Genomic DNA, 13,635 nt, shown 5'->3' on the forward strand with positions numbered 1-13,635 from the left:
AGGGCCCGCTGCGACCCCTCTTGGGTTGGCCGTCTCCAGGGTGATCTGCTACCTGCTCCGGGAGTGTGGACACTCTCTTCACACCCACATGACCCGCTCTCTCCAAAGGCCTGCAAATCACTCCTAACAATGATGTGGGGGGCGGGGGGCCTGGCAGTGATGGGAGCAGAGGAGAGGGGTCTGCCCGCCACCCGGCCTCCTGGCTTCAGAAGACGGCCGCTTGTGGCAGCACCTGAGAGGCTCACCTGGGGCAGGAGCTGACCTCTACTCCTGCTGGGGACGTGGCCCGGCAGCCGGATGTCGAAGAGGGCCTGGAGGGCGGCCCGCGCCGCCTGGCCCTTGGCCAGCTTCTTGCTGCGTCCTGAGCCCTCGAACGTCCTGCCGTCCACACACACGGCCATGACGAAGCTCTTGGCCCGCTGCTTCTCGGCCGGCTCCGCGAGGCACACGTAGCGCAGGCCGGAGCGCAGCTTGCTCAGCAGGACCACGGGGTTCCTGTCGCCCGGGGCCGCAGGGCCCACCAGATCCAGCGGGTGGCAGAGGAGCCGGCCCCGCGGGCAGGCCGTGGCCAGCAGCCCGGGGTCGGCGGGCCGGCGGCCGGGGAAGGCCTCGCTGGGGGCAGCGGGCGCGAACTCCTTGAATAGCGTGTCGGGGAAGTCGGCCTGGTCGGAGGTGAAGTCCGTGGATGGCCCGGCGCCACCGCCCATGGCCAGCTGGGCCTGGCAGGCGTTGGGGAACTGCACGAAGGACCTCAGCGCCAGCTCGGCCGCCCGCATCTTGGCTTTCTTCTTGGTGGGCCCCGTGCCCTCGAAGGTGAGCCCGTTGACCTCCACGGCCACGGCGAAGACGGGCGCGTGCACGGGGCCGGTCTGGGACACCATGCGGTACTGCAGGCCTGGGCGTAGGTCGTGCAACTGCACCAGCGCGTTCTTGGGCGCCACGGACCACGAGAGCTTCCTCCAGACGAGCTGCAGGGGGCACAGGTGGCCGCCGTTGCCCTCCTCCAGAGGCCTCTTCCGCTTCACGCCGGGCGTGCCGCCTCTGGCCCTGTCGCTGGCGGCCAGGGGCCTCACCTCCCAGTTGCTCACGCGGTTTTCCTTCACGTCCGCGCTGCTGGTACCTGCGGGCGAGAAAGACAGCCGTGACCCAGGGCCCTGGCGGCTGGCCACCGACGTCAGATGGTACCGCTGCAGCCGCCAGCAGGACGGCCGGCTGGGGACTCGCGCTCGGCCCGGGGCCCGGGGAGGGGGTTGTGTGGAATTGGGGGCCGCTCGCCAGGAGGGAAGGGCCCGCGTCCCAGGCGGTTCTTGCGGAGATGCATTTCTGAGAAGGAGGTGCCGGTGGGGCCCGCGAGGCCTCCAGGCTGCGGCCGGCTGCCCGCCCCGGGCACGGACGCCGTGCCTGTCTCCCCAGGCCGCCCCAAACCAACCAAACAGGCGTCCGCTTCCTCCTATGGGCTTTGGGCAATGCTGAGGGCCAGGGCGGCCTTTCCTGCCGAGGGCCGTGGTGGGCGAATCGCGGTGCCGTCATTCAAGGGAAGGCCACGAGGCACTTGCACTTAATCAACGACGTGTGTATGCATCCACGTAGGTGACTGAGAAATGGGTTAGATGACGCAAACCAACGCGTAGAGCGAGGACAGCACTAGATTTTGCAGACACAGACCTTATACGCTGTTTGTGGAATCACACATGGGGGTAAAGGTTAGAGACTTCCCACCTTCCCCGAGACACAAGGACGGAAAATGGATGTGGGCTCACAGGGTGGCTTCCTTTGTGTCTATGGTGTTTCCTTTTTCCCTTTCTTTCTTTCCTTGCAGGAAATGGTGGGAAGTAAATTTAGCGAAACCATCCCTTGCTAACTGTGGGTGGTGGATGGGATGTGTGTAATGGTGACCTAACTTCCGTGGCCTGGCCTTCTTGGACCCCTCTCAGCCCAGACAGCTGTTCCGTGTGGGACGTGTGTCACTTCGGGACCACAGGACGAGGTCCCCACTGCTCCAGAGACAAGGGCGCTTCTGGGGCATGGACCCCTCAGGTCTCGTCCCAAATCCTCAGGGGATGGTGGTGGCGAGCGGTGCAGTTACCTTTCACGGAGGCCCCTCACACCTTCACTTTGCTGCCTTTCTTATTCCTAAAACCCACCCTGGGTGGGGTCGTGGCACCAGTTTCTAGAAGAAACGAGGCTCAAAGAGGGAAATGCTTGCCCTGGGCTAGTTGGTGGAGAGGTGAGCACGTCCTGGGAATGTCTGTCTAATGCACGGGTGGTTTCACGGAAACAGAATTGTCCCACCATTTTCTCAGCCCTCTCGCAGGGCACCTGCGCTGGGCTCTCCAGGAGGTGGTGAGGGAGTTATCGTCGGCCATTGGTTTGGACAGACGCGGGGGCCACGCACTGCCCTTGAAGGCTTCCCCGGAGTCAGGAGTGGGTTTTTTCTCATTAAGCACGCAGAGATGAGGGGGGATTTTTACAGCTGGCTCACAGCCTATGGACAGACGCCAAGCGGGTTCCCCTCAGTCCTGCGCCGGAAGGTGAGCAGCGGTAAGAGCCGTAGACTCTGTGACCTTGCCCTCGAGGCGTCGCTGGCAGAGAAAAGGCAGAGCAGTGCAGCCTGCCAGCCTGGGTGGGGGGGGAGGGGGGTGCCCTTGGGTTCCTGTACGGCCCCGCCCAGTGCTCCCTAGCCAGCATGCACCATTAGCCTTTCCTGGAGCCATTCGCTTCTACGAGGTGCTAGGTCTGCACAGGTAACTTTGCTCAAAGGCTGGACACAGTGGGTTTTGTAAGTTAGAGGTGGGTGGCATCTATTTAAGGTCTATTTTGTTAGAAATAACTACCTTCCAAATATCAAACACTTAATCTCTACCCCTTTTTTAATCATTATGGGTCTTGGCTACGGACAGACGGCAAATAGCTCTGCCATTTTTAGGGCATTTCGGGCCAAGAGACAGTAGATCAGATTAACCATGCAGCTTCTCAAATTGAACGTAAAGATGGGGAAAAAAACCCAACCCAACCAAAAAGGCCTACTCCAGATTGAGTAGATGTTGCCGGAGTTCTCTAATTTCTTATTGATTTCCCACAAGGTGGGGTCCGCGAGCCCGTTCGTGCCAGTGGAGCAGGCCGTATATCAGATGACCTCTGTTGCCTTTTGAGGTAGAAAGGTTTATCTTGGAGGAACAGCCCTCACAGACCGACATTTCCCTACGGCTGCCGTGGCATAAGCCGTGGTTGTCAGATTGTGGCAGGAAGACCCCTTCCATAATAACCAATAACTGACAAAAATTGATGAAAAATGTGGGCTTCTGGGTCCCGTCTGGGAAGCACTAGCTACAATGTGTGGGTTTTGCAAATGAGCCGGGTGGGGGTTCCACTTGGTTCCACACAGCCCGGCTGCCCTTGGAGCTGGAGCCTGCAGGGGGCGGGGGGCAGCAGCCTCTCCACCCGCTCTGGGCTCAGGTACACGAGATGTCCAAGTCCCCTCGGCCCTTCCGGTGCGTGTCCCTCCGCCTGCCCGCACTCCATTTTCTTACAGTGGCTTCAATAGCCTTGCCTTGTGAGATTATTCTGAGGTTGAACCAGAGGAGCGTGTGAAGGAGGCTCAGCCCAAACCCTCACATACAGCAAAGTCTCACGCAGGTTTTTGAAAATAGCAGGAAAGACTGAGACAGAGACTCCTGAGCTCTTGAGAATGACTTTTCCCTGGAATTCTAGGACCGCCGGGGATCAGGGGAACAGCCTTTCTGTCACAGTGCACCGGGAGCCGGGGGCTCCTGAGGCCAGGCCTGAAGACGTCCACTCCGTTGCGGAGGCCATGGTCCCCACAGTGCGACACAAATGCCTCCTGTGTGTCTCCCGTGTGGTTGGCAAGGCAAACTCTGATCACACGGACTTACCAGACCCGTCTGAGCGTCAGCAACCTTCTGGGTCCTGAGACAGACGGAGGCAAAAGTAGACTTTGTCATTTGGGACAGTCAGTCTGGTGGGGGAGATGAAAGGACACCTGTACCACATGCACCATAGCTCCTGGCTGCCAGAGGTGGGATGGACGGGGACCTCGCAGGGAGACCTGTCCTGCAGCCGTAGCGCTGCTTAGAGATCCACGAGCCTGTCCTGGAAAACCTCTCGCCACTTGCCGGGTCCCTGCAGGGCTTTGCTGCAGCAAGGCTGCCTGAGTTTCTTACGGGACTCCAGCTCTGACCTTCATGTCTCCTCCACACGGACGGTACTAAACGCATTGCAATCCCCCCACCCCCCGACCTAGGAGAGGATTCTCATTCTGTTCTCTATCATGGCTAACGTGTTTCCCATACTCTGTTGTCAGAATGACCCAGAGACAAGAAGTCAGGAGGCTGAGAAGGCTCTCACTCCTGATATAGGCTATTGGGTGCCTGTCCCTGCACACGCGCCCTTGGGTCTGGGCGCCATGGAGCCCACTCACCCAGGGCTCTGTCCCAGCACAGTCTTCTGCTCCTTGACCCTGGGGTCACCCCTGAGGTGCCTGGAGATCACGGATTCTCCTCGTCCAGGAGAGCAGGGCCTGGTCTCTGCTCCTGGCCTGGCTGCCCTGAGAATCGCCCTGCAGGCATGTTGCTGACACACACTGGGGCACCTCGATGTGGGCAGCGGGCTCCTGTCGTCCCCAAGCTGCCCAGGAGTTCCTGTCCTGTGCTGACCCTCCAGGTGTGCATTTTTTGCTGGTTCAGAGTTGGCCTTCTCTCAGGGAGCTGACCCCAGGCCTCATGGACGGTGTGAGCATTGTCTCTGGAGACGGAAGGAAGGTGCAGCTGGGGCTCTGCACGGGGCTGGCGGCAGAGTCGTGCACAGACAGAACCCACCAGTGGGGCCTTTGTGAGGGTCCAGGGGGATAATGCACCAAGACTTTCCACATGATCTGTAAACGCTGCGGCTCTCTGACCGGCGACCGATCATGGCCGCCTCGGAGGTAGCAGTTGCCAGGACTCTCCCAGGGTTCCAGGGGGTGAAACATGGCTCTGGAATATTTATTGTATGATAAAAACGGTTTGTTTCTGAAAGTGTATTTGTTGTACGCTCGGAACCCCTCAAACGGACGGGTCATACTACGATATAAGAATTGGCGAGTCCTTAATTCTACCCTGGAATTCATTCTCCCGAACAATTGCTTTTCTTGCGGGTCATAACTCAGAGACTCGCGGGACGTTCGAGCTTGGAGCAGCTCTGCAGGGAAACTCACCTCCCGTGCGGGGGGCCGGACGGGGGCTGTCACTTGTTACAAGTCAGGTGCATGTTAAGGTGCATTTAAGGATTTGCCTGTCACTACACTCTTTGTGCACGTGTGTGTGTGTGTGTGTGTGCCCTTGGGACGCCAGCCTGCGGGCGAACACTCGGAAATAGAATGGGGAGCAGAATGGGGCGCTGGGCCTGGGGGCCCAGGGCAGCTCCCACCACCCCACTGTGTCCCCATCCAGGGCTCACGTCATGTTTCTCTCCCTTGGAAAATGCCTTCCATTGGCGAAGTCCGCTCCCGAGGGAATCATGTGCAGGCGCCCTGAGAGCCCACGCTGGCTGGCGCATTGCTGCGGTAGGACACCGGTGACCTCCCTCATCCTCACTCCATCCGGCACCAGACGTCCGCGAACTGCAGCGTCTGTGACTCCCACAGTTTCGTGTGCCCTTCCATTGTGGGAAGTGGAAGAAACACAGGCAAATGCAGATACCACAAAGGTCAGTGATGGACGCTCAGCAGCGATTTGAAGACGGCCGGGCACAAAGCCACCCTCCGAGGCCGAGTGGCCGTGTGCGCGAGAACCTCAACCACGGCCACGTCCGTTCCGCTCCCTCACACGTCGGCCCGTCTCCTGAGCCCACAAGTACTTCTCCTGTCTGACAAAAAGTGTCAGCAAATGCAGTGCTATCTGTGAAGGTCCAGCGCATTAAAAAAACGCATTTTGGGGAGAAAGACCAGAGTTTCATCCTGGCCTGGCTGTGGCTAAACTTGAATTTTCCAGGTGAAGTATTTCCTCCCAGAGTTAAGTCCGGTTATCGTGCTGTCCTTGCGCACTGGCTGTTAGATGTGAACAGGCCACGTGGAGGGCGAGGTCCTCGGCTGTGGGCTCATGGCCCTCGCGGCTCCGGCGCGAGTGCAGGCGGCACGTGGGGCTGTGTATTATGCCTGCGCTCCGCCCCTCCCTGCTCCTCCCCTCGCCCCCTCGTCCCCTCGCCCCCTCGCCCCCTTTCCCCTTTCTGGGGCCAGCATCTGCTCTGTTATGATGCAGCCGGACTTCTCCAAGCAGTGCCGGTGCCGGGAGCTGTTCAGCGCCGCGTGTCTGCCTTGTCCGCAGCTGGCGGGGCGCCAAGGAACCGGCCGTCCGAGCTCCACATTCGTGTCCGAAAAGGGTGCGGCCAGGAGCCAGGCCAGTGGCCCGGAGCTCCGTTCACAAGAGGAGGGAGGTCCTGGGGCCTCGAGGGTGTGGGCTGTGGCCCACTCTCTGAGCACAGAGAGCCCTGTGGGCCGGCTGGCTGGGGTTGCAGAAGGGCAGGCCTGACCGGGTGGCTCCTGGATCGGGCTGGGAAGCAGGCCAAGGCGGCCTCCTTTGCAGGACCTGACCTGTCACACGCGGTCCTGGACGCTGTGCCTGCTGCACATCTGGGGGAGGATCAAGCAGGCACGGTGGGCAGATCTCCCTCCCTCCAGACCCAGTACAGGAAGCACCCCAGGAGTGGGAATCACCGTCCCACCTCGTGTGACCTGGGTCAGTGGTGGGCATCAAGGTCGGGGGGCCAGTGTTCAGAGAAGAAAGCTTTCTGAGCTGCCCGCTTAAGCAGGAAGTCTCAGCAACGTGGCGTCGTCCCGTAGACCCTTGGCAGAAACCCACCCCCGCTGACAGCTTCCAGAGGGGCTCACGGGCACCACTTCTCTCCGGCTGAGTCTCTCTGGCCACCGACCCCGGACCCCAGCTGTGCCCTTGGCGTTGGGACGAGGGAGGTGAGTGCCGGTGGCCGCACGGGGAGCCTGCCTGACGGTCCCGCCCCTGACTCCACGTGTGGAGCGGGCAGAGCACTTTCATGTACCACCAGCCCACGCACACCAGAGCCATGTGACCTAAGAACAGAAGGAGACCTCAAAGCCGGTTCACGCTTGCTCCTACCCCTCCACCCTCTCTCCCTGCACAGGCGTGTGCACGCACATACCACATGTGTCAGACACACACCCCTGCCCTCTCAGGGAAGTCGCCACTGGTTCCTCTCCCTCCTTCCAGTGGCGCTGGGGTTACAAATGGTGCAGACTGTGTCGGAGAACTAGAGGTGCGAAGACAAGGGCACGGCTTGGGGTCTGTCTTTGAACGGTGTCCGAGCACAGGGTTTCCTAAGTACATCAGCAGCTTATATGGCAAAGACGGACGACCAGTCTACCGACAGAAAACAATTTTCTGAGCATTGCTAAGGCATTTTAGCAGGTAACAAACAGCGAAAAACCACCTGTTAGCCAGGGAGCTGAATTAGGGGAAATCCCCTTAATTGCTGTTAGCCAACTTGGGCACTTCCTCTCTTCCAGGTCCTTGCTGAACGTCTCGATGCATCGTCCTGATTCCGATCTCAACTCCGTGACTCAGGTAATGTTCCCTTCCCTGCTTTGCAAACGAGGTGCTGGGGCTCTGAGCCGTGGGTCTCGTGGCCAGGCTCGTGGGGGCACTTACAGAGCACGTGGCCGTGTCCACACTGGGCTCTGAGTAGACACACAGGGTTCCAGCCCCTCGAGGTGGGAAAGAAGAGGAAGCAGAGGGAGATTCTCTTTCTCAACTCGTATATTGCACGTGTGTTATCAGATAGCTTTGGCCATACGTCCAGTTCAGCGTGGGGCTCGTGTGCATGCCTGCTTAGAATATGCTTTCATGGACACATACACATGCGCGTGCACTTGTGTGTGTGTGTGTGTGTGTGTGTGTGTGTGTGTGTGCGTGCACGCGCGCACGCCCCACATTTCTGAAGCAGCTCAGTAAATTGACCGAGTCCTAGAAATTTTCCCATTTAGACCCCGAGAGAAGAAAAACAAGCACTTGCCAGACTTTCCCTTGGGCGCATGTGCTTTGCTGAGGCTCTGACCCCGAACTGAGGGTCCAGAGACGCATGTTCTGATTTCCCCGCAGGGCAGCGACCTCAGCCTCCGGTCCCCTTGACGGTTGGGTTTCCTGGGAGGGGCCCCTGCTTCTTCCCAGCTGGCGGCAGAGGGGACAGCACTCCCGTGTGGGTCCCTGACGGTGCCTTCTGCCCTGGGAGCTCCCGTACACACCCCTCGCCCCCTCACCGCAGGCAGTAAGCACGCCCTGCACTCTTGGCTGGAAGGGCGACCCATCTGTCAGGTAATATTGAAATGCCAGAGGGATCTGCGTAGACTGGGATGCTTCACCCCTCGCGTGAATGGTTGACAGTGCGCCACAGACTGGAGACCGTGTGTGCCAGGCACGCCCGGGCGCCTGCACACGCACACCAGCCCTGCCTCCCTTGGGGGCCCTCAGTGGTCTCGGCAGGGGGACTGTTCAGATCCCCTTCCCCCAACCAGCTTTTTGGTCCCCACACCACACTGCTTTGGTGTCTGGTTTCGTCCGTGAGCCAGAACTATTGTCCCAACGGGCAGGCAACCATCCAGCTCTTTCCTTGTTGAATGATCATACAAACTGTGTTCACCTCCCTCTCTCCCTCCTCTCTCCCCCTCTTTCTCCCTTCCTTCCTCCCCCTCTCTCTTTCTACCTCCCTCCTTCCCTTCCTCCCTCCCTTTCTTCTTTTTGGAGGGAAAAACAAAGGAAAGAGAGGCGGGGTGGTCCAAGAGAACTGTTTTTTCCCTGCAATTGCTGGAGTTCTCAATTATATAGTCACTGCTCATATTTTCCCACCACCCAGGTGGGGACAGGATTGCAGGTGGGGATGGGATTCATGATGGGGAAGGGACTCCAGGTGGGGACAGGAGTGGAGCCTCCTGCTCTGGGAAACCCACACAGTCCCCCCCCCCCCCGTCACCCCAAGGGTCTCTCATTCGGGGACAGTAGAGGACACCCCTTCAGCGCATGGGGCTGGGACCCCCTCCACTCTTCAGGGAAGGGAAACCGCTTACTTAGATTGTCTTCATCCTCCGTGTTGGTGGCCCCAGGGCTTAAGTGCTTGAAGGGAGCGATGAAGGCTGACAACATGGTTACTTTGTCTGGAAAGAAAAGAAGAACAGGAAATGCACTTTTGACATTGAGTTTCAGAAAAACTCAGTGCTCTCCCAAGTTCTTATTACTGAGGGTTTGGACGGGGCGTTGAAGGCTCGTTTTGGCTTCAGCCACTTCATTCTGGTTCAGTCTTTTATTGAATTTCTGACAGCGTTTTCATCAAACCCCTCTCTCCATTCAATTTTAGACTTTATGATTTCCATCTTTCTTCTTTTCTCATTTTTGGCATCTCCCCTCCTCTTGTTCCCTGTCCCTCAAAACTCCACAAACGATCGTCTCCAGGGCAACAACCTTGCGTGGGCTCCCGGGGTGCTGGGTGGGGCAGAGCTCGGGCCGAGGGCATTTCACAGGGAGGCAGTGAAGCAAGTACCAAAAAAAAAAAAAAAGCCACAATTAAACGAGAATCGTGCAATTCAAGCCAAGACCTTTCCTCCCCGTCAGTGGAGAACTTGCCATGTGGGCCGGAGGTGCATGAGCAAGGATGGACCTTCAAGCTGCCAAACAGGGGCAGCGAGTGAGGGAGGGAGGGGTGCAGGATGGGGGCCCCATGTCCATCCTGCAGATGGGCGCCCAGCAGAGCCTGGAGGGGAGCTGGCGGGAGGACAGACAGTGGAGACAGCATCATCCCATGTTTGGGCTCTTGACATCTGCGTGGGCAGCTGGCCCGGGGGGACGCTGCTCGTGGCCGACGGGACGTGTTTTCCCACAGTCTCAGCGCTGCGAATCTTTTTATTTTATTTATGTATTTATTAAAAAAATTTTTTTAATGTTTATTTTTGGGAGACAGACAGCACAAGTGGGGGAGGGGCAGAGAGAGAGGGAGACACAGAATCCGAAGCAGGCTCCAGGCTCCGAGCTGTCAGCACAGAGCCCGATGTGGGGCTCGAACCCATGGAACACGGGATCATGACCTGATCCAAATTCGTACGCTTAACTGACTGAGCCCCCCAGGCACCCCTCAGCGATGAGTCTCTTAAAAAGAAAGACAGGATTGTGGGAGGAGTTCAGAGGGGAGGCACTACAGACGGAATATTAAAGGGCCCGGAGGAAAAGCTCCGTGTTGCAGAGACTCCACTGATTACATCCAGCCTCCAGAGCTAGGCGCTTGTCCACAGGGGAGCCTCCTCGGGGGCAGAGGCGAGTGCACCCTGGGTCCGCATGTGGACACCCGCCTCTCCCGGGCCCCCTCCCCACTGTTCTGGGCAGTCCTCGTGTCCGGACCTAGCCCGCAAGGGTTGAGCTACTTTGCTACGGGGACACTCTGTAGGAATCGGTTGGCACCAGAGGGCAGGGTTTTCAGTGCCCCCTGCTGCTTCTGTCCGCAGGAAGTGGGACTGCTGGTGTGTGGGGCTCCCTTTTGGGCACAGCTCTGACTGTGACTTCGCCTGAAAACCTCAGCTGGTGGTTTTATCTGCAGTTAGCCTTCAGGCGTTCAGACCCAGGCCGGCAACATGCTCTTTTTCTTTCAATTCTGAGCCCGTTTTCTCTTTACCCAAGCTTCCCAGAGGCCAGAGGACTCCACATTGAAATTCATTCAGGAGCCTGTTAACAGCTGTTGTTTCCAGTGGGGACGGGCAGCGATGTAATGTTCACTCAGAGAGAACAATAAATAACTCAAATATAAAATGCCTGCTCCTTCTTCATTCTACGGAACGAGAAGAATAAGCCAGGGAGGCACTGGCTCTCCCAGACCCTCACAGCCCAAGCTAATTTACTATGAGGGAATGAAATCTTTTGCTTGAGTTATAATTTCATTAAGGGCGCCCAATAATGTTACACAAAGAGTGTGAAGCTCAAATGATTTAGTCTGGAGCATCTCAAAATGAAATTACATTTTTCTAATAGAGCGGAGGCTACCAGCCAAACACCCACAAAAATACACTAAACCATTTCAGAGTTCACCTTAGCAAAATTGTGAAATATTTAAAGACTGTTTCAGATCCTCAGAGTTCTTGCTTTCTAGGGTTGCCAGATTTATCAAATAAAAACACAAGACCCCGAGTCAAAACTGAGTTTCAGATAAACAGCAGATACTTATTTAGGATGTATAAATGTCCAGTATTGTGTGCCGTGTGCATATACCGAAACGTTATTCAGTTTATCTGAAATCCAGATTTAAGGCAGGGGACTTGAATAGACATTTCTCCGAAGAAGACATCCAGATGGTCAGCCGACACGTGGAAAGATGCTCCACATCAGTCGCCATCAGGGAAATACAAGTCAAAACCACGAGACACCACCTCACACCCGTCATAATCGCTCCCATCCCAAAGCCAGCTAGGAGGTGACAAGAGTCAGTGAGGATGTGGAGGACTTGGAGCCTTGACCACCGAGAGTGGGAGTGAGAAATGGTGCAGCCACCATGAAACCAGCAAGCCCACGTGTGGGTCTGCACCCAAGAGAATAGAAAGCAGGGTCTCAGAGAGGTATTTGCGCCCCTGTGTTCCCAGCGGCACTATTCAAAACAGCTGAACTGTGGAAACAGCCACGTGTCCGCCTGACAGAGGAGGACAACAAAACGGAGTGAATGCACACAGCGGAACATTATTCATCCTTAAAAAGGGAGGCGACTCTGCAAGACGTGACCACATGGATGAACCTTGAGGCCGTTATGCTGAGTGAAATAAACCAGCCACAGAAAGACCAATACTGTGGGATCCACTTATTTGAGGTCCCTAGAGGAGTCAAAGCCACAGAGACTGTACAATGGTGGGTGCCAGGGGCTGGGGCTGGCGGGGGTCAGTGTCTAGTGGGGACAGAGATTCAGTCTGAGAAAATTAGGAGGTTCCGGAGATGGGTGGTGGTGATGGTTGCCTAACAATATATATGTATTTAATGCCACCAAACTATATGCTTAAAAACCGTTAATGTGTCAACTTTTATGTTATATATATTTTACCACAATTTGATCATTCAAATTTGACTGGATATCCGGTATTCTATGTAGTAACCCTACCTCTTTCACATCCTATCGACTCCTCTGCGGCAGTGGATTTTAGGTTCCCAGCCCAAACTCGCCAACCCGAACAAAACACGGCACCTGCTGCTGGCCTGTCTGCTGGGGAAGCCCACATCGTTGCTTCTGCGAGAATCAGTTGTCCCTGAAGAGTGGGAATGCTGCCGCTTTAGCGTGTCATTAGGACACACGGCGGGAATTCTAGTTTTTATTTAGAATAATCACAATGAAAATGATTCAGTGCCAAAGCCTTTCTTTGTGGCTGTTTCCTTGACCCGCTGTGTCAGCTGAGCCTCCTGTTGGCGTGGTCCCGTCTGAGCTGCGCTCAGACTTCCGGCTCTGTCTGCTATGTTCACTGCAGTCGTGAGGTCGGGCGCATACGGGTTACTGATGAAAACGGAGGCTGTGCTTTCATTTTACCCGATTCCAGACATTTTGTGTACACCGAGAGAGGCTGGCTCCAGAATTCCCCACGCTTCTGCTGCCCCCACCCCCCGTGTAAAGTCGGGAAGAAGGAGAAGGTGTTTCCTGTAGGGAGAGTATCTGGAAGGGGTGGCTGGGCCCTGCACCCAGAGTATCTGATGTGGCCCAGCCGGAAATTGAGCCGAAAGAGCAGCCCTACACTGGCCGTGATGCTGGATGGCGCCCGGGGCTGCCCTCCAGCCAAGACTCCCTCTCCGGGAAGGCCCGGTCGCCATTTGTCATATCACAGCACGCCGTTTCTGATGCATTTCTCAAAATGATCCAGGACATTTGCGTTATAAACCTTATTACTCATTGCAAAATAAAGGCCTATGGCCCCGTGGAAGTGATGTGATTTCATGTATTTTCGGAGCACGTGGGAAGCATTTTCAGAGGGCAGAAACTCTTTGCTGGAACCAAACGAGATCACGTTCACTGAGAATATTGATAACAAAGAACAAATACAATTTGGTAGTGATGTAAAGATAGATAAATAGTCCAGGGGGACAACACAGAGCATTCAGGAATAGAATCGTACCTATAAGATCAATTGATTTTCAACAAAGAATTCAAAGTAATACAATGGAGTGAAAGAAAGTCTTATCAACAAACAGCTGAAAAAACTGTACACCAGGTTGGGAAAAATGAATTCTGAGCTGTGCCTCATACCATACATGGAGATTGTCACCAAATGGGCCATAAACCTAAATGTGAAAGCTATAACTCTAAAACTTGTGGAAGAAAATACAGATCACTGTCATGGTCCTCATGTGTGCGGATTTCTTAGGACACAGAAAAGCACTAATCATAGAAGAAAAAACAAATTAGTTTTCATCAAAATTAAAAATTTCAGCACTGAAATACACTGTTAAGAAAACAAAAAGCAGGTCGTACGTTAGGGTAACAGATATATAATCAAGACAATTGATTTGTATCCAGAGTATAAGAACCCTTTCGACTGGATAATAAAGGGAAAAAAGTCCAAAGTTTAAGAAATGGGCAAAATACTCGAACAGAAACTTGACAGAG

General features: G+C 55.8%; 1 protein-coding gene across 2 annotated transcripts in view; it reads right to left on the reverse strand.

Annotated features, from left to right (window-relative positions):
* ADARB2 (adenosine deaminase RNA specific B2 (inactive)) overlaps positions 1–13,635 on the reverse strand; it is a 420,157-nt gene that overhangs the window by 127,013 nt on the left and 279,509 nt on the right. For both annotated transcript variants that reach the window (XR_013556993.2, XM_078450500.2), the window contains exons 2-3: positions 9,089–9,175; positions 246–1,120 (exon numbers count right to left, since the gene is read on the reverse strand). Coding sequence is in view for 1 of the 2 variants with exons in the window: in XM_078450500.2 (XP_078306626.1) it covers positions 246–1,120; positions 9,089–9,175 (962 nt within the window). In the remaining variant the exon portion in view is untranslated. The remainder of the gene's footprint in view (positions 1–245; positions 1,121–9,088; positions 9,176–13,635) is intronic.

This window comes from Panthera onca, chromosome B4, assembly GCF_046562875.1.
Source record: "Panthera onca isolate mPanOnc1 chromosome B4, mPanOnc1 haplotype 2, whole genome shotgun sequence".
In the NCBI taxonomy this organism is placed as follows: Eukaryota; Metazoa; Chordata; class Mammalia; order Carnivora; family Felidae; genus Panthera; species Panthera onca.